Genomic DNA, 24,923 nt, shown 5'->3' with positions numbered 1-24,923 from the left:
CCGCGCCGCCGACACCGCCCGGGGCAGCCGCCCATGCGGCGCCCGCCCGCCCGCGCCTGCCAAGATGGCGGCTCCCGGGGCGGGGGGCGCCGGGGCACCGCCGTCCCCTCCGCCCGCTGAGGACGAGCCCCCCGGGCCCCCCGGGGCTCCCCACGGCGCGGCGGCGGGGCGGGAGGAGGGCGGTGGCAGCGGCGCGGAGCTGCTGGCGGTGACGGAGGAGCTGGTGCAGAGCTTGGCCGCCCTGGAAGCCGGCGCGGGGGCGGCGGCGAGCGGCACCGTGCTGTACCTGCGGGCGGACGGGAGCGCCGCAGAGGGCACGGGGCTGAGCGCCGGCGAGCAGCGGCTGCTGCTGGAGCGGCTGCTGGAGAGCCCGGGGCCGCCCCCGTGTCCCGCCGCCGCGCCGCTGGCCCCCGCSGAGCTCCGGCGGGTCATCGAGCAAGTGAGCAAGGCCCAGGAGCAGCTGAAGCCGGCGGCAGCCGCCGCCCCCCCGCCCCAGCCCTGCCCCGCGGGCGGCATCATGCAGAACGCCGCCCGGCAGCTGCAGAGCGTGGCCCAGCAGGTCGCCCTGCAGCRGGGCAGGGCCGCGGCTGCCCCCCGGCTCCTCCCGCAGAAGGTAAACCGGGGCTGGGTGAGGGGGGAGCGAGGGAGGGGGGCTGCGGCGCTCCGTTGGTGGTGAAAGCCCTGGAGGGCTTAATAATTTTTTTTTTTTTTTTTACTGTCCTCCACAGTCACACCTGCCCTGGGGTATAGACTCCAGTCCCATAGCTCAAAAGCACAGCTTTCAGKGTGGTTTAGGAAAATGTGCGTTTGAATGTAGCTAATAGCTGTCTGTTGTGGTCAATATTTAAATCTGACAACACGTGCAGCTAAAAACAGCGTAGAAGAGCTTTTCATAGTGGTTTAGTGGGGATACACAGGTAAATAGTGCATTCTTCTCTTACAGGTGACAGTACCTGGRCTTTCAACCCACGTTTGCAGGGGTTGTCAAGTGATCGATTCAAATTRAGGCAGAAATTTGGACGTGGCAGAGAGACTGTGAGAAAGATGAACAGTAACATCTGATTATTTTAATCATTACCACGAAGTTTTTGTGAACGGAGCACATGTTATAGTCTAGGCTGGGTATTTGGTCTGTGTCATGTAGCAGACTGTAGTTCTCCTGTGTTGGGTTTGCTGAAGGTTACACATGTGCCTTGGTGATGGCGTTGACTCTGCTATTCCAGACAGGYCTGCTAGCAGGAAACAAAGCTGTGACATGGCCTCAGAGCAAACTTTACATGCTTTAGTTAAACAGCAGTCACAGCASTAAATGTGCAGGAAAACGCATAGCTTGAAGGAAGGGAATCTATCCTTTGATGTTAAAATCTGTGCTTTGATGCATTAATGAAGTGCAGTGGTTTCTTCATGCTTTTGCTTTGAGGGAATGTGTGTATTATTTTGATAAGTATTGTATTTATTTATAAATATTGTATTTGTGTAATTGCAATTCTTCCTTTTTTTCCACAAAAGCAGCTGGAAGCCATTTGTGTCCAAGTTCAGCCAGGACAGATGAAGGAAACTGAAAGGCCARTGACATCATTGGCACCAATCCAGTCCAAAACTATAACGCTGAGTCAGCCAGTTTGTAGGAATTCTAGTATACCAGGACTTGGCATTATTAATCCCCAGATAATTAGGATACAGCCTGTTTCAGGAACTGAGCAGCAGCAGCTCTTCTTGCATAGTTCTTCTGAGTCTCCGGTTCAGTTGCTTATGCAGAGGCCTTTACCATCTCATGGAACAGTGTCTGTGAACAAGATTCCTCCTTCTAAGATGGTGAATGGACAGAGGGCTGCTCGTGCCACAGCATCAGCTCCAAGGTCTCCAAATCCTACCATGGCTGCAACCAGTTCAGCAAGTACACCATGCCTTGAAAAAAAGCAAAAGGATGATAAGTTAAAGAAATCCTTGAAGGTGAAAACTCGTTCTGGACGGATTTCACGCCCCCCCAAATACAAAGCTAAAGATTACAAATTCATWAAAATGGAGGATTTGGCTGATGGGCATCAGTCTGATTCTGATGACTATTCTGAGCTGAGTATAGAAGATGATGAAGAAGGAAAGGTGAAGGGAAATGATGCATTATTCAGTTCTTCAAATTATAATCTGAAACCCAAAATGTTTAAATGTCAGACTTGTGAAAAATCTTATATAGGAAAAGGAGGATTAGCAAGACATTATAAACTTAACCCAGGCCATGGACAGCTGGAGTCAGCACCTCAGAAAATACCTCTAAATAAGCCTAATGGAAGTATATTTGTGGAAGAGGAAATTATGAGTCCAGCATGTTTGGATTCAGTTGCTGTCACTTTAAGTCATGAAAAAACACTAACTACCAATCTGGAAGAAACTGTTGATTCAAAGGCTGGAGAACAGGTAAAGTGATACTTAGAAAAACTGTTTTTCTGTGGAAAGTAGAATGGTAGTTCTGTAGCTGCACAGTCTTGCACGGTTCAGAAATATCCAGCGATAGGCTACATTAAGGAAATTTCCCAATGAAGGGCTTTAAAAAKCAAATTCTCTTGCATTKCTGCAGGAATAGTACTTTTGCACAGACACATACAACTAAATGTTCACTGAGTGTTCATTTGTTACTGGGTTTCTGACATACAGTTTTCACCTTGCACAAATGACACTCTTCTCTGCATTTGGATAAGAACACTGTTGTTCCGTTACAGCATTTAGCATGACAGCAACACATCATCTGCTCTCTCATTTTCTGTTGCTGAAATAATGTCATCACAGAAAAATCTCTTATTTGGAACACAACAGTTAACTGCAGCTTTTCCTAGGGCAGGTTTTCAGAGTGGGGCTTTGAAACCCTGCACACCAGACACTGGTGAAATTTAGGTTGGAAGCTGCCTCAGCTGCAATTTTTTACCTGTGATGTTTTAAGCTGGTCACCTCAAAGTAAAGTTTCTCTTTTAATATTAAAACAAATCTTTAACATTTTGCAGTAAGAGCTGATACAGCTGCTGGCTAGAAAAAAAGTACTTGTTTAGATGTAAGGCTGTCATATTTATTATTTGTCTTTGTAATTGTGAAGCTGTTCTCAGGAAAGTGAAAATTTACAGCTTAAGGTGCCAGTGCAGCAAATAAACCTTCCCTCATCCTCTATACTTGCTTATCATCTCTGKAAAAAGGGAATTGTAGAATACTGAAGTCTGCTCTCTGAATTATTGTATAGTTGTTTGATACAGACAGGAAGCCAATCAAGATCCCCATGCTCAACTCCTAGTCTTATATCAAATTTAGAATTTAATTTAGTAATTTAATCCCTGGATAGAACTGACATAAATTTGCCATGTTAGACCTTTCCTAATCAGTAGAATAGTAGGGAGTTACTGAATGTTGGGATGCAAATGTGCAAATTATGCAAGGAGTCTGATTGTAAACTCATTTCTTAAAAGATGCTGTAACAGTCTTAGAAATTCTAGTTTGGATGGGAAGGTATTTAAGTAAGAAATCACTGCTTTGAASTGTTAAAAACTGTTAAAAAGTTTTGCATGGAAATCGTAATGATAACTTAAAAATAGAAAAGGTACTTTGAGTTTCTTGTAACAGAAGCTGCTTCCTAGCTGTGTTCTTGGGGAAGATAGGATTTCAAAATGTGGAAACTGGGCTGTACATTTTGATATTTAATTACTGGGCTTGTCACTGTTCATGGTGTCATTTTTTGTCTTCCTATAAAGTCTTTATGCTTTGATGTGGTTACAATGAAACCCAAATTACTCTTTGAATATGTTTTACTGCTAATTAAGTTTTATCTCTACAACCTCTTTATCTGAAGAGAATATATTTTACTTCTACAATATTAAATGTTCTTAAATAAATTAAAACAGAACTTCTATTACGTTTATTTAATCTCTTCATTCTGTATGACTTCTTGTGGTTCAAAAATGCTAACTTTGCAAATAATGGCATATATGTAATGCAGAATTAGCAGTCTTATGATATGCTGAATTTATTCCACAAGTTTCTTTGCAAGTTATGCTTGTATTCAGCCTTGTATTTTTTTAATATGCTATTCATTGTTTGCATAGATGACAAACTTAATTATAAAATTGTCCTCAAAACTGTTTAAAACAGTGAATAAATACTTTTTTCTTTTAATTAAGGCTTCAAAGTCTGTGGAAAGCAGACACTTGTTGGCAGAACAACCMAATGAAATCAGTTCAGGACACCGGGGACCCGTAACACCGAAAGGACCTGGAAGACCCAGACGACCAAAGAGACGTGGTCGACCCAGGATGGGTGGAAGATCCAGGTGTTCTGGAAGGCTTAGCAGACCTGGTCAGTCCCCTTCAAAGTCACTTAGTAGTGTGTCAGCAGAACACAATGTATTCAGAAGAAAAGCTAGGTTAAAAGAGGTATGGTTCTCTTCTGCAATTACTTCACAAGTATTTTTCCCCCTGCCTTATTTTTTTCCCYTTTTTTTTTTYCMWYMMYTWAWTTYMRKKRAWYMWTTTYMARAARRWTTTTTTTTTACATCCTTGTGTATGKACAAGATGAAAGCCTGTGATGGCTTCTAAGAAGAAAAATTAAGTTGTCTTTTAAGAAAGATATACTTCAAAACACTGGAGGAAGGGAAAATGGGAACTCAAGTCTGAAACGGGACTTTTGACATGTAAATATATTCTTGCTATCCATTTTCTGGAGAAGGAAAGTTACTAGCTACTGTTATGTATCTCCTCCCGCTCCATTATTAAAAGAAATAATAATTAAAAAACTCCCAAACAACCAAAACAAACCCACAAAGAAGGTATTAGGGGAGGATAGAATAGGGATTATATCCAACTAACACAACTTGTTCTTTGTCTTCTGTGTTATGGTTCCTTTATGGCTACTAAAGCTACTGAAGTTGCTGTTCTTTCTATGAATCGGCAGCATTTGTGGGACTGAGTTTTGTCTGTACATGAGGTTTTTAACTTACTCCATTTTGGAGTTTGCATCTATTCTCAAAACTGCATAAACGTAAAGCATATCTTTTTAAGAAAAAGGTAGTGATATTTTATGTTCTGAAAGTGGGGTGCATAATGTGTGGGCTGCTTTTTCTTAATAATCTCATTTTGGCTTTTGACAGCTAATACAACAATGTGATAATGAAGACTTAATGGAGCTGGCTCTCCCACGTCTTACAAAGCTTGTTACGGTGTATGAATTTCTGTTGATGAAGGTGAGTTTTTATGGAAAAATATGAAATTATTTTAGGGATATTTCCATTAGTATACATAAAAAGATTTCTTTAGAGATGTAATTGAATTTCCTAAATTAGTATAGTGCAGCATGGAGATGTTCCACACATCACTTCAGTCTTACACAGGCAAAACTCTGGTGGAGCTCGACTCGAAACCTTGCTTTTTGCTGCCTGGTTCAGTGGTATTTCGAATATTCCATAGTCTTTTGATTTGCATGTTTCTATTTTAAAATGTTGAACAAAACAAAATTGATAGATTTTAATTTCATCTTTTTTTAAAGTATAGGGAGGGAGAAACAAGCCTCTYTTTTTCCCTTCTCATTCCTAGGTTGAAAAAGGATATCCAGCCAAAGCTTACTTTCCAGATGTGTATAGGGAATTTGAAGACTTGCATAGCATGGTAAAGAAAATGGCTTATGATCACCTCAGTAATTCTGATTCTGTGAGCTGCCAGCAGCCTGTTGAAATAAAAGATGCTAAGGTAATAAAGCACTATGTTTAGAATTATGTTTTGTTTGCTTGCTTGATTTTAGATGCCTTGCATTTTTCATTTTCTCTGATAAGCTTTCTTGTGCAGGTAATTTATTTGAAGACAACATGATTTTGGATTAGCAAAAATAGACATTATTGTAAGAAGTGCAACAACTTACCAAGAAGAAACATCCATAATAAAACTACTATTCTAGATTACGCCAGTGGATACAATTAGAAAGAYACAAACCAATTCTGGCAGTGCTCATACTTCCCTTGCATATCTAGAGTAGTATGAAGCTGCATGTTACTGCAAGGTGTATTTAGCATTAACTGCTAATAAAAGTACATCCTGATGTTTGATCAGGAAGGAGGGAGTCTATATTTAAAATGAGTGACCTTGATTTAAAAGGATGAGTAGTTTCATTGGAAAATGAGGGCAAACTGAATGCATCTATGCAGTTCACAGTCATGCTAACAAATGTGAAAGGTAGTGACTACATTAATAAAACTCCTAACTGTTATTTCAGTGACTTGAGATTCATTGTTTGTGGAGCTRTATCTAGAAAGACAGATGGAATCTGTCTTGCTTCTCGTCTGTGTTAATGTCCATTCTTAATATAGAATGATGCTCTTTAAAAAAAACCAAACAAAGGAAGACCAAACCAAAACAATCTAGCAGTGAGAACCTGGATAGTAGCACACCTATATAAGGCTGCAGTGCAGGAAAGGAATGTGAGGAGGTGGGGGGAAATCCTTAACTATGCAGAGATACTCTAAACAGGAAGACTTAAATGTTTTTATTATGATGGAGAGCCTCAATAATCTTTATTAGACTATATTTAATCTACTATTTAATATTATAAATTGTAATAATACTTAATCTATTTACTCTGCTTTGAGTAACTGTCTCTGGATTCTAATATAACTATAATTCTTTTGAGTTTGCCTGTTAAAAGTCACCTTCAGAGGAAGGTCATGTGGCAGTGTGAAGGCTAGTAGAAAACATGGGAGTCTAAATACTTGCATTGAGCTGATTGTCAGGCTAGACATGGTGTAGTTCTAATTCAGTTTTAAGAAAACTAATTTGTATTTCAGCATTTACGTATTCAGATCCGACAGGCTAACTTTTACTTTTTTCCCTCTGTTTTTAAAGGTTGCTGAATCACTAGGAATTACAGAAATACTCAGTGGACAACAGAAGATGCAAGGTGCAGGCTCTTGTTCACAATGTGTAATTAAAATGGTTAGTGAGCAAGTGCCTGTGGACATACTGGGACAAAAACGGTTAGCTGAGGTATGGAATACCTTTGTGAAAATTAAAAATTAAACTAAGGCAAATTTAAACCATTTAAAACACATATTCCTTACAAAATCATGTTACTGGTATCTGAGTTGTGTTAAAGTAAGGCTTTCTGGTGTTCAGAAATACTAAAAGTACTCTGTGCTGTGGTATCGTAGCAGGGCATTTGAACTACCACACTAAGTATGTGCTTTGGGAAGACACTTGGTGTTGTGCAGGAGAGAGTATCAAAGGCTCAGGCAAAGTCATGATACAGGGACAAAAGAACTTTGTTGAGGTGCTAGTAACTGGGGGCCCCACAGATTCCAACCTTTGTTAGAGGAAATGGCCTAACCCAGAGCAGGCTTGGATATTGATATTGCAGTGGTAATTGGTGGTGGATAGAGGGGCATGAAAACAGTTTCTGACTAGTCAGTTGACAAGCTTCACTGTGTTTACTGCTGTAGCAGAGGGCTGTATTTCTTCTCCTTGGAGTTTTGGCAAAGTGTGAGGGCTGTGTTTAAATCCTTACCTTTTAGGAAGACCTTGGTTCACTGCCATGATGTTTCCATGATAAACAATTTTTTCCAATACTGTCAACTGTTACAGGGGCAGCAGTTAATCATCTCTTATATTGGCAGAGCTCWGGGGAAGAACTGTTGCCACCAGCCAAAAGGACCAAGTTAGAAGATGTAACAGAGAATTTGAACAATGCTTATGCCAGTCRAGATGAAGTGAAAGAAAAGAGTGGGAATTTGTGTACGCTGTTTGAAAAAGATGGTAACTTCTTCAGATTTTCCAGTTCTGTTTTGTTCATGGAGGAGCTGAAAAAAAAAATCKTTGCTCTTCAAGCTACTGTGGATTTTGTCTTGAAGTTTCGTTTCTTAACTTGCTTCCCAGGTCCTTCAAAAGCAGCTGTTTAACTAGAAATGCCTCATGAGGAGGGCAAAKTTACAGATGACAGCAGTAGCTCAATTCTGGATGCATAATCCAGTTATTGATAGTACTTRTGAGCATAGTACTGTCCTCTGCTGGATGCTTCCTGTCTGTCCTATCCCTCAGAGTACATGACCATTGTGTCAGCTGTGGGAGAGCAGAGGAAGAGGAAGCAGAGTGCATGTCCTTCCTCCTGGCCCTAGCCAGCTACAATAGCAGAATTACCAGAGCTTTGTGGATCTTGTGGGGGAAAGGGAGAGCTGGTATAGGCTGTCCTGTATCTATTGGAATACATCTTGTATTGGAATTGAGGTACCTTTCTTTTTGTTCCTTCTTCATCTTTCATCCCACTGTATTAGATTAGCAGGCTAACAGCGAAAGGAAAGTAAATCTCTAGCACGATATGTCTATCAGTACCATCCTCTTTGTAAATACCTTGTTTTGGTGTTGCTGTTAAGTGGCTTTGCTTTTGCTCTTTGCATGTCTTTCAGTCARTGGTTATTTTTGTTTTCCTCCCTTTGTTTTCCTTTCTCTGAAAGGTTCTCTGCATGACCATGCTTACTTCTTGCTGCACTATTTTCTTCTGGGCTATGAATTTTTAAAATGATATTTTGCTTGCACCTGCTAATAGGGCATTTGCTAGTCTACATTGCAAAAAGTTAAAAATAGTCCTTTCTGCAATGTTAGGTCTCCTTTGTTGTGCAGTGATATCTTTCATAACAAAAAACCCGCAAAACCAAACCAACCTACTTATTCCTTTTGACCTTTAATAAAAAAGACTGACAGCTCATACTACTACAGCTTAGTAGTTATTGTTCAAATAACTTCAGGGTTTGGAACCTGGCTCTTGGTCCAGGTCAAGTAACTGGTAGAACATTATACTTGTTTTTACTAAGAAAGTACTGCTGGGGCTCTTAGCACAGCTAATACRTAGTAACCTGATAACATACCTGAGTGCAGGATGAGCACTGTAACTGTAACAGAACTGTAAACAGAAGTTCAGAAGCTTCCATCAGCTTTCTGATGGTGATGAGGATGAGCTGCTGACAAGTTTGTGCCTGGTAAAGTCTTTTACCTTTTAATGTTACTGGCTGCAGGACAGACGGAAGAAAATTAAGTTTGACTTTCAGYCCAGGTTGATTTCAGGATTAATAGAAAAATGCTGTCTCAATGTAAGGTCTCTTAGTATTGAAATATCACTATTGATAAAATATCACTATTCAAAAATTCCCTGAATATTTTTATACTCACTTTCCCATTGGGAAATTGCGTGAAACTACTGTAAGGTGCTTCAGGTTTGCTAATTTGGAGGAAAGAAGGCAGGGAAGTAGTCTAGCTTTTCCTCCAAAAGTATTTCTSATAAATAATTGTTAAACATGCAGTATTAGATTCCCCAACAAAATAATATTTATTTCTCCCTTTTAGGTTTTAATCCATTAAATGGTGACATCCTGCTTTCAGAAGAYAGGCATATCACTTGCTGCACACCTGGAAGTACATTACAGACAGCAGAAGAACATAATTCACTTGCTGATTCAGGTGTTAGAATCGATGGTGGAAATTCAGGTACCTTCTCCCAAAGTGCTGAAATGAGGATAGAGTATCCCCAGCCTGTGAGCATACAGGGACCAGATGTGGCAGGTGCTGCATCTCTGCTGCACACTGAAGTCGTGCTGCCTGTYGAAGCAGGTGGCTCAGCTGGGCTGGTTCAGGCGCGCTTTGTGAGTGGGACTGTGCTGGGGGCACTGGCAGCTCCTGAGCTCCGCAGCTCCGTGTCGGAGCAGGCAGTGGGCAGTCAGAACACTGGCCAACCAACGAGTGAAGAAAGTGGTCACAAACCAAAATATCAGGAACTGCAAGAGGAAAACCCTAATTTTGCAATTAAAGAGCATTCTGAGCAACTTCATAATGCTGATATGACTGATGAGATACAGGAACTTGAAAAAGTTTTTTCAACAAACATTGTGCCAATAAACTACCCCCACAGTGCTCAGGCTGAGTCGCACCAGAACGCTGTCCAGGGAGCTTCCCTGTCCACTCATGGGAACCAGGAAAACACTTTTAAAAACGAGAGTGAATATTCTTGTGGGACAGAGGAAGCACACGATCTGGCGAATGCAGTTACTGTGGATGAAACTGTAGCTTTTGAGATTTCTGATGAGAGCCATGATTTTTTGTCTCAGGGACACGAACAGATTTTTATTCAGACTTCAGATGGGCTTATCTTGTCTCATCCAGATACTGCTGTTTTGTCTCAGGCAGAAGGCATCGTTATTGTGACTGATTCCAATGGTACTACAATGCACATTCGCACTCCTGAAGGGATACCTTTGGAAACAGTGGAAGCACTACTGGCAATGGAAGCAGGTGGCCAAAGTGAAGACATTTTGCTCTCGCAAARTGAATTGGAGCCATAAATTAAAAACCCTATAAGGTTTCCTCTGGAAAAGACTGATTATAAAATGTATATTTTTCTAATGTGAATACTGAGATAATTGAAATTTAACTTATTTGTAAACTGTTTCTATGCCCTGTACTTTTTATAACTTATGTTTATATAAATCTAGCAGCATTGCAACCAAAAATTCTAGAATTAACATTGTTCTATTTGCTTTGTATGTTGGGGATGGGTGGAAAGTGGAAATCTTGTCAACCCTAAAACTTGCACTGTTCCCTTTTGTTACGTAATTCCTTTTCTCTCTAGCCATCTAAAATGCAGTAAGTTGTACTGCTGTTCAGCAGTGATGTGCTGTGTACTGGCAAGCTGTGTATGGGTAAAATAAAAGCTGTATTAAAAATGTGCATTTTCTGTGCCACTGAAATTACAAAACAGTTACTGCACTTTTTAAAAGCTTTCTTGAATATTCATTAGCATCTAGACTTGATGCACATAAACCTGCCTGGAAAACTGGGCAGTTTTAAGATAATCCAAACTCGTGCATTCTGGGAACAATGTGACAAGCCTGGCTGATCCTTACTAAAATAAGCATTCATGGAGTGAGGGACAAAAATAGCCTCAAATGAAATCTGATTTGTACTGAATGGTTGGAAATGTATTTAAGTTGCTTGGCTTATGTTCAGCCCAGCCACACCTTTAAAAACTCTGTTACTTAGACATAAATGGGAAAGTGCATGAGTAGTGATCTAATTTTTCTTAATGAGGTACCGAATTCTTTTTCTGCTTTAGTCTGTCATGACCTATTTCTGTTAGAGTGATATTAYACTTTGTTTTTCTTTCAGATAATGCATCCTTTATCAGTTCTACACTTTGACCTTCTTAGTAACTCCACACTACCTTGTACTGTTTAATCATAATACAAAGGGACTGTTTCTCTAGGCAGGGACAAAACTTGGTAAACTACTTGAATTTTTGTCATACTTTCAGTATGATCCTTGGCTCATATTATATTTTTGTGGAGACCTAGCAGCATCTTGTTCTAGACACTGTCCTTTCAAGAAGTTTTAACAAGTGAAGAACAGCATTAAATGAATAGACATTACTGAAAAGTGGTAACGTATMTTTAAAATGTGTTTCACTCATTGCTGAATAGATGGAACTACTGGGATAATCTGCCAAGGATAGAAGAACAGCTCTTAAGTATGAACTCTTTATTTTCTTCACAGTATTGTTACTGAAGAAAAACACTAAAATCAAATCTAAGCAAAAGAAGACAATTCACAGATCAAATAAACTGCTCTACTATGTCCGTTTAAACATAGTTGGATTAGGGTTTTTTGTTTGAGTTTTTTTTTCCTTTGGTTGCCTAAGTGGAAGGTGAATTAGATTAGCCAAAACATTGCCTTTTGTGTGTCATTGTGAAAGGTACTGTAAATTAATGAGTTATTAATGAGTTACTATATGTTTTGGGTTTTTTTTCCTTTTTTAGGAGGTGGTAATTGCCAAAAGATACAGACCTACCTTGTAAGTGAAGGTAGCATACAAAGCAGAGTTCTGCTGATCTTTCAAAATATTTGATTGCAGTGAGCAATTCTTCATGATACTCTTTTGTACCGACTGTCTAATAATTACATCTGAGGGCCACAAATATAACAATCAACTGCTTAGAGCTAGAATGACAAAACACCTCTGCAATGATTTTGCAGTAATCTTCCTGTGTCCCACAGCAGTCAATAAGCAAGAGGGTCTGTGAATATGAACACCCCTTCCTGAAGAGCTTTCCTCTTAAGAAACGAGAACAAACCACAATTTCTACCTGTGCAGAAAATGAAAATTTGCTTCAATTTTGCCTTCCCTATCAATTTGCACATGCTGGGAAATACAATACACCTACTCTCATCTTAAAAGAACAATTCTATACATGAACCAATCTTACCTCCTTAGAAAATATTTTTGAAGTATGGAGATGTTTCCATAGTGACACAGGTCTGGCCCTACTCAGATGAAGGTGGCTGTTAAACTAGGTGGAACACTTCCACTGAAAAAAATAGCAAAACCCAACAAATCTGTTCCTAACTGTACTCTCCTTGAGCTACAGCAGAATTTCTTTTTAGATGCTGGAACTGTGGGCTAAGAATAGAACTCTTACTAGCTGCCAGAAACAATCTAATTGTTCAACAAAGCAACATTTCAAGAAAACTTTTCCAGTTCCTGTTTGTCTCTCCTGTTACTGCAAGAAACTGCTKTATTTCCCTTACCAACCTTACAAGGTTTCAGCTTGAAGCTAATTAGGTAAGTGACCCTCCCTATCCTACCACTATAGAGGGACACACCTTCAAACCAAAACCACTTGACATCAGTAACAGTAATACAAGGAAAAACTCACTGAGCCCTCTGACAGGGAGCAAACAATATGGGATATAGCCTTGGCTAAAGCATGTTTTACTCAAGAGATGCTTTCTTGAAACATCTCTTAAAGAAAAAATGAGATCATTAAAAGAGACAGGACCTTCTTATATAATGGCTATGGAATGCCGAGTTGTACTAAACCTTCCTCGGGTGCTGGTTCRGGCTTGGATCACTCTTCAAGGGTGATGTACCCAACAGCACCAGAATCAAAACCAAACCAGAATTTACCCTATTTTCTGCAACAGCATTTCAAAACCACATACCAAACCACRTGGATCCCTCTGGATTCTTTCTCTTGTGCTTTCCTTTCCTCCACTTACAAAGCAAATACAGAAACATTTGCCCTGTTAATTCATGCAAAAAAACCCCATGAAAGATCAAGAAGTGCTGAATTTCTACGGCAAGAAGGACCATGTTGGTATTTTATGCAGCCCATGGTTGGGAGGAAGTAGCATTTTTTGCTGTAGCTTCTATATGCATTGAATCCCTCCAAACCACCAAGCAGTGCTTACCTCTTTCTGATTATAGAGGACTTAGCCTCCTATCTGTATCTTCTCTGTTGCTCTTAAAAGATAMAGCAACCAAAACTACATTGTCCCTCACAGAAAAAGGAGTATCAGCTGAGACAAAATAAGGAATACAAACATAGAAAAATATTTTTAATAAGTTTTACAAAAAATCAACTTACTTGGTAAGCCTTGCAATTTGCCAATTCAGTTTCATGTAAGCATCACTAGAAGCCAGCCATGTAACATTTGGAATTCTAGCACTGCCTGTGTCCTGTTTCCAGCAGCATGGCTTCGAGGAGCAGTGTGCTGCTGTTCTCAATGTACGGCTGGTACAACCATGATGATAAATACACCATCATCAGATCCTGGTCAGCAGAATGAGCAATGCCTTGTACAATTGTTTGCTTGAGTTGTAATTCCTTCTTGTACATTTCAGAGAGCTTCAGAGAAACCTCATCTGCAATGGATTGAAAAACCAAACACATTGACCAGAACATTTCAGCAATTCTCTAAAAGCTAAATTATACTTGTAATATGCGGATCCTTAAAAAAACCCTACCTTACATAAGCTATCCCCAAATTTAGCCACCTTTTTTTTTTTTTTACAGCATTAATCATGTTTTTACATTAGAATATAAAATGCTAAACAATTTCCTCAGCCTTGRGATATATTTTACACACTTTCGATTATGACATGAGTCCCCATTTAATTATAGAGTAAGCAGTGGTATTGGTTCTCTGAACCCACTATAAAATTATCATTATGGCTATTCCTCAAATAACTGAAATTTGATTAAAAAATTTGGTAATGCTATCCTGTAATACTAGCTTCACCTTTCAGAGTCCCTCTTGATTTTAGCTAATCTAAAGGATGCCCTCACATGCTGTGATGCACTTCAGCAAAGCATGATCACCAATGAGTAATATCAATAGTGAAAAACAACAGGGAAAAAAACCCCAACAGATCAAAACTGGATTTATTGTAAAAACTAATACTGTTACTATTTATGCAGTAATAAAGGTAGAGGGGTTAAAATACATCTGTAATGTTTCATTGTTTGACTTCCTAAAAAGTAACCACATGAAGTATTTCTAAAGAGAGACTGATCTTGTGTTTCTAACTTAGCCTGAGCTACCACTGCCTTCAGAAGGATTTAGTCTTTCATGGAGTAGACAGCATCACTAAATGATTCAGTCACAATGGGTGTTTTGACAGCAGTTGTCTTTGTCATTCTTATTTTTTTAAGCTGGCAGAAACTAATACATGATTCCTGCTAAACTGTGGTAGTGAAGTAAGAAGCAGGGCTTCACAGGTATGATTTTCACTTCACAAAGAAGGCAGTTAGTTTGCATGCAATCAGGCTTCTCTTGAATTTAGACAGTTTTAAAACTGTGGTAATACGAATTGGGAGGCAGTACCTTTTGCCATCAAGTGAATGCTAAAAGAATTAATATTAACAGTAGACAGTAACATTTCTTTACTTGTCTTGACTGACGTTGAGATCAGAGGTATTTTTCTTTGGCTGCCTGAGAATTAACTGAGGTACAGCTTGCTCTTTGCATTCAAGGATTTAATTTCAGTGTCAAGTAACAAGTCAAGTACTTAAGCCTACAGCTTAACACCAGCAAGTTGCAAATACATCTCTGCTTGCGGAGGATGTGGCTGTTGCAGCTTGGACACTGTAAGCTGCTGACAAATTCAGTTCTATGCCGTAATTGTTGCATGTCAGACAATGCTTGGCAGTCATCAGCAGTAACCCTAAACCAAGTGGTGCATTCATGTGTTTATTGATTAGTCAATTGTAAAGGAGACAGCACTCTCTCCCTCTCAGRCAAGACATCCAGAGAAGAGGGCTTATTTTTCAGTCATAAATTAGATRACATTAATGACACAATGCAATTAGCTAAGATAAACAATATTTTACTTACAGAAGTATGGTGTGGGCCATGTATGAAAGAAGGGTGCTGTGCAATTCCCAGCTCCATGATGGAATGTTTCCAAGTCACAGATTGCTTTAGTAGTSGAAGTAAGCTTTTCCATTTTCAGTTGTATTTTTGTCTGAACATAGAATGTTAATGAATATCTCAGGAACATTAGGCTACTATAATCTTAACCGTTTTTTAAAAACACACTACTTATGAAGGTTATTTAGTATTATCATTTCTCACTCACATTTTTTTAACACCAGACAGAAATCAAAGCTGCAATCCATATAAAAATTTAATATGAGATRCCCTTAAATTTTGAACACTGCAGATGTGACTCTGATTTTGCACATTCTTTTGCTTCCCTCATGTAGAAACATACTAAAGCCCTCTTACTGTTTCACATCCCTAGTTTTTCCTATAGTGATAGAACCAGGGGAAGAACATCASACAGGTGTAGCACAGGCCCTATCAACATGTTATCTTACATTACCGTATCAAGATGACTTAATTTCAAAAGATCAGCAGCAGCTCAAGCTACTACTAACAATATATCTACRCTGATCTAACATCTTGCTTCAAAAACCAGGTCATTTTACCCACTTTCTTCATGCTCACCTGACTTTGTGCATTTGGGTATGAATATTTATTCCAAAATGGAGCTTGCAGGCAGTATCTTTAAGTTAAGCAGCTAAACCACAGATACATCTATGAATCTCTAAGCTCATACAAACTCATAAGGAATGAAAAATAAATTAGGTCATAGTAGCTATGTTTAGTATCCAATCTAACACTGGCTGCTTAGACTCCTGTTACTCAGGAAGAGTAAAAAATTGCATCAATGCATTTGCAGTCTGAATACAAAARTACCTCAAGGAAAAAAGATAAACTCCACACATTTTTCCCACAGAACAAAATCTGAGGGAAATCTAGCCAGTTTTCTGCTTTTTATTAGTAATGGAGGACTGTACCCTGTCTATATAAAAAAATAGATCTACYATCCTTTTAATGGGCCTCCACTTTGGCAAAAAGGCTGTAAAAGTTACTTTTAATAAGAATTTTAAATTACAGTATCAGGCAGAAAAAAAATTATTTGCTTCCTGTCAAACTGACAGGTGACATTAATTCCTAGCAATGTATCCAGAAAAAAAGGTGGRTTACATAATAATTATCTTACTCTACTCTCTAGAGAAGGAGATCTGCATAGTAAAAGCAGATAGGCAGGCTAAAATGATGACTGCATTATGTCTGATCAAAGACAGCTGCAAGGATATGATGGCAGGTGAAGCACTGCTTTATGCTTTGCTATTTCTTTTGTTCTAAACAGAGGGAATATCCAGGATGAGAAAACAGGTGCAGCTTTGGAATGCATTCTTTGTATGCTTTGTTTCCAGATCACTTTATAAAGGAAGGAGTAGAATTAGAAGCAGAATGCAGATGTAAAATCAATTTTCAGTTTTGTCAGTCAAGCAAATAAATGGTGCACTTTGAATTTATAGTAATTTAGATTTGAATCCAAAGAACTATGAACAAAAATCACAATTTTCTGTCTACAACAAATACTTTAGAACATTTCCTTGTGTTTCTTGAGCACACTTGGAATTGATTCATATTGTCTAAAACTGAAAAATGAGTATTACCATATGCTTCAAAGTCTCAAGTAATTCTGCACAGCAATTGTCCAGCTCTTCATTGTATTTTGGGGTTGGTTTTTCAGGTTCTGTGGCATTGTTATCACATACTATCTCCAGTTTGTTGCCTTGAAATCTAAAATAGAAACATAAGGCAGTGTAAACAACTGCATATAGGTTTACTTGAGCTGTGCARATTTAAAATCCTTGTGGTCAATCATACAAAATCTCTCTCACAGGCTATTCATGAGAATTGCTACATAAAAATAGCACAAAGCATAGCTGGCCATGTGAGCAAATGGGGCTAGTACCATAATCTTCAGAGAAAAATAGAACTACGCTACTTTAGAACATTTGCTTGAAAAAACACCTCCAGATGTTAAGACGACACCTTCTCCCACTTTAGCTTACCCTTGCACTGGAGGTTGYTCTCTCCTACTGGATGAGGCATGCCCAGGCTTCAACCGCCCCACATGACAATCTGGTGCTTCATCACAAACTCATCTTTGTGCACAATTTAAGCCACGACATTTATCTGTGACCCCAGAGCCAGTGTACAGACACCTGCCCTGTCTGGCAGATTCTCCCACACCAGCTGTAAATTTAGACCTGGGAGAGAGAGTTGCTAGAGAGCAAAAGCAACATCTGGCACCATTACAGCAAAATATTCCTCAGCTTGTACCTGTCAGAACCCTGTCAGATRAACTCTCTTCAGCTGTCAGGACTCTGGAGAAGCTGCTCAAAGCCCTATTAATTAAGGTTTTTCATTATAGCATAAAAATAAAAGCTCTACCAAAGCAGGTGTTTTTTTTCAGTTTTTTGATGGTTTTTTTTTTTTATTTTGTTTTGCTTTGGGTTTTTTTATGGTGGTTGTGTGTGGTATTGTTGTTAGTTCTTTGTTGGTTTTCTTTTAAATCATCACTGTTAAAACTTTTTGTCTGTACAAATCACTGATTCTTTCTTAAAATCTTCTGAATTTTTACTTGCAYGAAACTTGGTAATATTGTCTCATTGTAAAATATGCAAGAGAAAAACAGAACTCGCATGGGCTGAGGTTTATAGAATTAGATTTTAACTTGGTACCTTATAKAAGTATTTTAAATACATTACATTTGACTACGTAATATAAACATTTTCCATTTCTTTCAAATATCAGTACTGTATGAGACATTATTTGAATGTAAATAGTTTATGTAACCAAAAAAATGCAGCTGCTGAGTTTGATCTGAGCTGGCTTATCCACTGTGACATGTTCTTTCCTCATATCCAAAAAGAACTTTCTAGTGAAGAAAGCAGATTAATCTCTCAATAAAAGCAATCTTTRTGCTATCTTTACTCTTGTGTATTASCATACTTACTGTTCACTGATCCTCATGTTGACTATTTTGTTTGCTGTAGTGAATCCACAATCATTCAGTCTCTCCCATTTCATCATTAAATTATGCCAGTCTGCTGCATTATCTTTAATTTTTCTTGCACTGACAGATAAAACAGGCCTTCTTGGAGTACTATCAGAAGGACTTTTTGCTATATGAGAAAATAAAGATATTGAAGCAATTTAAAGCACACAGAAACACATCAATGTCCGGCAGCTACTTGTGTGAATTTCCTTCATTTACTGGTGAATATTGATTAAAGTAAAATGGAATTTACATTAACTGTCTTTGGTCATGAAATCAAATTCCTCATCTAATGCTATTTGCAAGAAAACCGTGTTACTAAACAAACGCAGGCACATTGTGAGATGTGACGTTGCAGCATGGACAGCAGTGGCTTTGCAGTGCTGGAAGATCCAGCAGTCTTCTGACGTCAAATGACAGTCAGATGCTAATGTGGTGTATGACAGAAAAAAATTGTGGCAGAAAGAAATCATGGCAGCAATGACTGTGCATGCATGCAGTGCTCATGTCATGAAGGTCAGAATTAATTCCCAGCAACATGCGAGCTGGAAGAGTTTGGGAGAAGGCTGGGTCCCGCTGAAGGCAGTGGGTGCTCTACTGCTGAGCACAGAACCCTCATTTCATGGTGTCTCCTTGGAGGCCAGCCAGCTGCTGGAAACCACTGCACATCCTCTGATCACACAAGGCATCCCCACCCCACCTTTGCACCTCAGGCCCTGTCCTGGCAGCCAAAACATGGCTCAAAGCCAAGCCAAATGCCCTGCCTGAATGTTTGCTGGCTTCAACTTTTATCCACAGAGATGCCTGAAAAGTGCTCTTATCAAAAACAGAATCATAGAATGGGTCCATGTATACGGGACCACACTGGGTCACCTGGTCCAACATTCCTGCTCAAGCAGGGTTATCCCAGAGTACATGGCACAGGACTGTGTCCAGATGGATCTCAGATATCCCCAGTAAAGGAGACTCCACAACCTCCCTGGTCAATCTGTTTCAGGGCTCGGTCACTGCACAGCACAGTTCTTCCTCACGTTTGGGTGGAGCTTCCTGAGCAGCAGTTTCTCCTGGGCATCAGCCCGTTGTCTCTTGTCCTGTTGATTGGCACCATCGAGAAGAGCCTGGCTCCATTCTCTTGGCACAACCTCCTTTAGATATTTATACACAGAGATRTGGTAACACAGCCGGGCACACACTATGGACCCCTGCTCCACCCGGGGCGTGAGCGAGGTGCTGGGCACGATCCACACCGGCGTGTGACAGTGGGAGCCCGGCGGGCTGACAGGGCACCACGGGCACATTAAATCGCCTTAGCTGATGAAAAAGCGCCGGGACCCTACTTCTGGCTGCTGCCCGCCACCCCCCGCGTTCGCTCCCTCCGGCTCCCCCCTCACTCACCCGCCATGGCGGCCCCACCGCCCCGCGGAAGTTCGCTCATGTCCGGCCCCGCCCAGCCCGGCCCCCGAGCGGCGCAGGCACCGGGGCCGCCGCTCCGACGCCTCGGGGCCCGGTGTTGCTGCTTCCTGCTGTCCTCTCTGAGCCGTCGCCCGCGCTCCGGAGCGGTGAGTGCAGCCACGTCCCCGTGGAGCCGGGGCAGACAGCTCAGGGCCGGCCCGGTCCCTCTCCCCTCCCTGGGCGCCGCAAGCGGGGCCTGCCGCGGGCGCCCGTTGCGGGCGGTGCTCCGGGCCGGCTGCTCCCGGGGCGCGGGCAGCGCTCGGTGAGGGGGCTCGGGGCGAGCTCCGGCGGGGCCTGGGCGGCTGTTACCGCCCACGGAGGGGCTGGAGGCGCCCTCCCCTTGCCGGTGCTCCGGGTATGGGTGATAAATCCGGCATAAGCCGCGGTAAAGCTGGCGGGAAGGCAAGACGGCCCCGCGGGTGTCCGGCCAGGAGCCACCGGCTCTGTCCTGCTCTGGCGGGGGCTGCAGCGCCGCAGGTGCGAGATGACACCTATTGGGAAGGAGTGGTTTGAAACATCTGCCAGAATATGTTTAAGAAATACGTTTAATGAAAAGAAGTTAAGACAAGGGGGAATTGCCTCAGACTGAAAGAGGGCAGGTTTTTGTTAGATACTAGGAATAAATTCTTCACTGTGAGGTAGCGAGGCGCTGAAACAGGTGGCCCAGAAAAGCTGTGGATACTGCRTCCCTGAAAGTGTTCAAGGCGGGCTTGGATGGGGCTCAGAGCAACCTGTTCTAGTGGAAACTGCCCCTGCCCATGGCAGAAGGGTTGGAACTTAGATGATCTTTAGGATCCCTWCCAACCCACACCATTCTGGGAATCTGCGAAGGTTTCGTAGGGTGTCACAAGACCATCAGCATGAATACAGCTGGGTTTTCCCATCCCTATGAGGATGTACAATGACTGTGGGTCCTCCTTTTTCTACTCTTTCCACCTCTTTCATCTAGATTTGTTGTTTTGTTGTTTATTTTTATATGTCACAGAAAGAAAAACAAACATCATTTGAGCCAAAACAACATTCCATGAGTTGTATCAAGCCAAGTGTGTGTTAATCAGGTAACTATGACCTGTGTGCCAGCTGGTCATTTGCCTGCGTGCAGGACACATGAAAGCAGAGCTCTGGGGGGGTGTGCGTTTGTATTCTCTGCTCTCTTGGCAGTGTTTTGCTGTGAAAAGCTCTGGAGATGTGACAGTCGGGTCGCCTGCTCTGGGGCTAAATGCGTGAGAAGTATTAGAAAAGAAAACCGCTTTCCTTTTTAGTTGGCAGGATCTAGCAAAGAACAGAGACTGTTGTGTTTAGCTGTGGTCATATGGGAGTTTGTGCTCTGAAGAACTTAAATGTAAGTTTTTATGACAAAGATTAAAAGAAAAAATGGAGCTGTTGTTCCTCTTTACAAACAGGACTCTTGGGCTCAGAGAAATGCGCTCAGAGAAATGCAGTGACAGCTTTAGCTTCCTGCAGTCTATCTGTGGCATATCCTGGCACTGAACCTTTAACCACTGCCTGTCTGCTGTACCACAGGATTATCTCTCACTTCAGTTGCCTCTGTTAGGCAGCATTGAGCCTTATTCCTGTTTCTGAGACCAGAAAAAAAAAAAAAAAAAAAAAAAAAAAAAAAAAAAAAAAAAAAGAAAAAAGCTGCTTTTCAAAACATGGCCTTGAATGCAGCATTTAAAAACTTGTGAAGTCTGAGAGTTGAGAAGGAAGGACTCTGCTGATTGCTTTTGATGTGGTATTTTTCCCCACTTTATCTCTGCTGCAGGACAGCTGCTCAGCACGAGCTGATTTGCCCTATATGACTGCTCTGTACTTCAGAGTGACTGTGGCTGACACAGACTGAACATATGCATCCAGTTCCAAAATCTGCCTGAGAAAATAGATTATATCCACTGTTTGCCTTTGATTAATGAGATAGGAAAAACAGATAACAATTAATCCTAAAGCTGTTAGAGTCCACATGTGATACACAACTGTTGTTAGAGCGATGTTGAAGACATTAGGCTCAAAAGCCTAATTGTGGCATTTGTGTAGATTCTTTGAGTGTACAGGCTACATCTAAATTTTCTAGTCCCTTATATATATATTTGTTTAGTGTAGATAAAATTACTTAATATTTTTAATAAAATTACGGTTTTGAGCTTCCACTTATATGTTTTTACACAAGCAGTAAAGTGTTTTGTTGGTCTGTCAACCACTCCTGATGAAACTAATTTGTGTACAATATCAAGAAATTGCAGTTGATTAATTTTTCTTTTTTTTATGATTGTACAGCATACAAGGGTTATAGCGAACAAAAWCTTAATTCATTTTTTGAGAACTGTGCCATCAGAGATTGTATATAAATTTAATGAAGAGTGAGAACATAATATAATAGGAGAGTTTTTAAATTTGACTTAGTGTATGACAAGAAATAATTCCTCCCATTTTTTTTTTTGTGGGTGGGAAGAGTAAACCTTATCAAACTTTCATTTTTTCTCTTTTTCAAAATTAAATGTAAACTTGCATGCATCAGGTTGCAGATAGGATTATTGTAGAGGAAAGAGGAAAAGTCTTTTTTCTGCATAATACAAATTTGCATATTTCCATACTTGATAATCAGTTACTGTGTTTTTAACGTTCTAGTTGAGCTGGAAGAATAAGTGATTTAAACTTAGAGAGAGGGTGAAGTCTGAGGGCTTGGAAGGTCCTTTGGCAACAGGAGTGTGAGATTGTTTCAGCTACAAGAGCAGCTTCGGATGCTGACAGATGTAAATTGCAAGAATCACAAAGGGGACTTAAAAACCAAAATACGTGAAATTCATGAGGAAGTAGCTGGGTAGTGGTAGAAGTTGAGGTTAGACTGAGGAAGATTTGTACATGTGAGACTCAGAACAAAGACTGGATTTTGTTTTATTAGGGAAAAGAAAAAACACCATTGACTAGTAAAATTACTGAAGTGGCAAAACAGCACATTTAGAACAGCAAATGAGACTTTAGCAGTGGATTCTTATAATATTTAGTTGACTGCAGATATAAAGTAGTAAATGGTGAAGGAAGGGGTAGGAGACTTATAGGATAGGAAATAGATGGTGTGTGAAAATATTGTGAAAGTGTCATGATGCACTGGGGTTATCTGTTAACTTGGTAAACATTTCCTGAAAAGAACACTTCATTCAAAAATAGTTTGGACACATCTATCATCTACTCCTAATGATTTCATGAAATACTTGTCATGACTGGTTGTAGACTTCAGAGGAGAGTGGAATTAATTTCAAAGTTCTAGCAAGCAGTAAGATTTTTCACAGTTTGGAACATCTTAACAACTGGTGCTAGTGTAGTTACTGGCAGTTTTTGTAATAGATAAAATATAAGCCAAATAAATAATCTTTATTCCTGTGGTCTTGTCCATGACAAGATTTAGTGGAATTGTATATTGACAGCTGGTGTTGCAGGGCCCAAAGTGTGTGTGCTGAATGCTCTTGCGTAACAGGTGAAATACTTGGAAAACTGAGACACAAGAGCTTTTCACAGCCATGGAGATATTAAACTAGAGCAACTTTTTTTTTTTTTTTTTTTTTTTTTTTTTCCTAATTTGGTTGATGTACACTGCAAGCTATGTGTGAAGCTGCCAAACAAATACTGTTTTCAATCCTTAGAAAATTAAAAATAAGGCACTATAGGATATATCACAAATTGCAGTTGGAGTACTTCACAGAATAATTGTGAGCATTTAGAAGCATTTCTAACTTCAATTGGCAGATTTCTGTTTCTTATTTCTCTAAGGAAGTTCTAACTCTGCTGAAGCTAAAGAAAATCTTCAATGTTCAGATCTTAAACAATCATAGAAAACTTTCCTGTCTATAGTAATCTAAAATTCTTGTCTTGGAAAACTGCAAGTATTTTTGATAGACTCTATACCATTCTGTTAATCAGACTTGCCCCTGGCAAAGCAAAATTCAAGAAGTGAAGGCTTCTTCTCTTTTCCATGTTTCGGAGTCATCCATGAGGAGAAGTAGTAGCTACTGCTGCAGAATGTTCTTGTCAAGGTTGTAGTGATGAGAAAAAATACTGGGTTTAATTAAATTTTAAAAATATTTTTACGTTTCTTACGGTCATGCTAGCTTTTTCTGAAGGTGCCAGTATATTATTACTGTGATGAACTCTGACTACATTGCTTTCCTTGGAGAAGGGAAACAGATATTAGTTTCTGCTATTCTTAGATATTGTCCCGTATATTTACAATATTGCTCACAAGCATGAAATTATTTTCTTATCCATAAAAGGAAACCTGGACATATTGTACTTTCTTTTTCTGTTTGCTCTTATCTTTTCAAATTCAGTTGCTACATGGATATTTTGCTTTGTCTATAAAAGCAGAAGTTCTTTCATTTGTACTTTCCCCGTTTCTTCCCAGATTATTCAAATTTTTTGGTTGTATAGCAAACGTAGCTCTAGCTGAATTGTTTCTCAATTGTATTTTTGTCTTGGGCTGTGGGGCATTAAGGAGTGGAGCACAAATGTTGGTTTGTTGATTTGGTCTTACAGCCCTGTCTGACACAGTGAGTATCCCATGCTCTTGGCACTGTTGGATTGAGGGTAGAGGTTGCAGGAAGATGAAGAAATACATCACATGAATTGTTCAGTGTCAGAGCCCTTAAGGCTTTTTCACTAGGCAGATGAGAAGAAATACTGCATTTGAAGTCAATTTTGACAAGCTTACTGCTGCAAGAAAAAGTGGTTTTCACATATTTAGTGGTTACCATGCATCCTTATATGTTAGCTTAACCTAAGAAATACACTTTTTGTTAAGAAAAGGTTTCTTCGAAGAATAGATTACATCCACTACAAGAGTTTAACTTTCTTTTTCTTTATGCAATACAATAACTGAGAATTTTTTCTTCTTTGTTCGCTAAATTGTGGCTTCCTGTTAACCTTTTGCTCTCTCCACACAAATTAATAGCATGTCTTTTGCTTTTGTCTTTCAGATTTCCTTATGTGGTCATGTAGATGTGTTTATTTCAGCCTTAAAACTGCTGATGCAAATCCTTGCTATGGCATCTGTGGGTTCGCCAGTTATATTTAAGGAATTTTGTCCCTTGTATTATCTCCTCAATGCTATTCCTACAAAGATCCAAAAAGGCTTTCGCTCTATTGTGGTTTATCTCACAGCCCTTGATACCAATGGAGACTACATTGCTGTGGGGAGCAGCATTGGAATGCTTTATCTCTACTGCAGACATTTAAACCAGATGAAAAAATACAATTTTGAGGTAAATACTTTTACTGTTGTC

General features: G+C 40.1%; 3 protein-coding genes across 7 annotated transcripts in view; 2 read left to right on the top strand and 1 right to left on the bottom strand.

Moving 5' to 3' along the window:
• The first annotated feature begins 35 nt into the window (after nucleotides 1–35).
• On the top strand, nucleotides 36–11,002 carry ZNF839 (zinc finger protein 839). Of its 2 annotated transcripts, none has more exons than XM_057365768.1 (8): nucleotides 36–613; nucleotides 1,513–2,415; nucleotides 4,158–4,409; nucleotides 5,123–5,215; nucleotides 5,565–5,717; nucleotides 6,864–7,004; nucleotides 7,631–7,769; nucleotides 9,351–11,002. In XM_057365768.1, exons 1-8 carry the CDS (start codon nucleotides 65–67, stop codon nucleotides 10,340–10,342), a joined length of 3,222 nt encoding a protein of 1,073 aa, XP_057221751.1. In that variant the 5' UTR covers nucleotides 36–64; the 3' UTR covers nucleotides 10,343–11,002. The 2 variants fall into 2 exon arrangements, with proteins under 2 accessions (XP_057221751.1, XP_057221750.1); XM_057365767.1 differs by having other exon boundaries at nucleotides 37–613; nucleotides 1,510–2,415.
• Nucleotides 1,844–19,626, bottom strand: CINP (cyclin dependent kinase 2 interacting protein). 3 transcript variants are annotated; one of them, XM_057365769.1, is made up of 6 exons: nucleotides 19,594–19,626; nucleotides 18,157–18,325; nucleotides 16,808–16,934; nucleotides 15,171–15,300; nucleotides 13,421–13,698; nucleotides 1,844–1,908 (listed from the first exon to the last, which is right to left on the bottom strand). In XM_057365769.1, exons 1-5 carry the CDS (start codon nucleotides 19,598–19,600, stop codon nucleotides 13,496–13,498), a joined length of 636 nt encoding a protein of 211 aa, XP_057221752.1. In that variant the 5' UTR covers nucleotides 19,601–19,626; the 3' UTR covers nucleotides 1,844–1,908; nucleotides 13,421–13,495. The 3 variants fall into 3 exon arrangements, with proteins under 3 accessions (XP_057221752.1, XP_057221754.1, XP_057221753.1); XM_057365771.1 differs by lacking the exon at nucleotides 1,844–1,908 and adding an exon at nucleotides 9,666–9,728; XM_057365770.1 differs by lacking the exon at nucleotides 1,844–1,908 and adding an exon at nucleotides 11,015–11,957.
• Nucleotides 19,627–19,648: 22 nt separating this feature from the next.
• TECPR2 (tectonin beta-propeller repeat containing 2) overlaps nucleotides 19,649–24,923 on the top strand; it is a 42,252-nt gene continuing 36,977 nt past the window's right edge. For both annotated transcript variants that reach the window (XM_057365765.1, XM_057365766.1), the window contains exons 1-2: nucleotides 19,649–19,757; nucleotides 24,618–24,902. In XM_057365765.1, the coding sequence (XP_057221748.1) occupies nucleotides 24,669–24,902 (234 nt within the window). In that variant the 5' untranslated portion in view covers nucleotides 19,649–19,757; nucleotides 24,618–24,668. The remainder of the gene's footprint in view (nucleotides 19,758–24,617; nucleotides 24,903–24,923) is intronic.

This window comes from Malurus melanocephalus, unplaced genomic scaffold, assembly GCF_030028575.1.
Source record: "Malurus melanocephalus ecotype Western Australia unplaced genomic scaffold, MMel_1.1 scaffold_57, whole genome shotgun sequence".
NCBI classification, from domain to species: domain Eukaryota; kingdom Metazoa; phylum Chordata; class Aves; order Passeriformes; family Maluridae; genus Malurus; species Malurus melanocephalus.
Note: the sequence above shows the minus strand (reverse complement) of the source record. Positions and strands in the feature narration are given on the sequence as shown.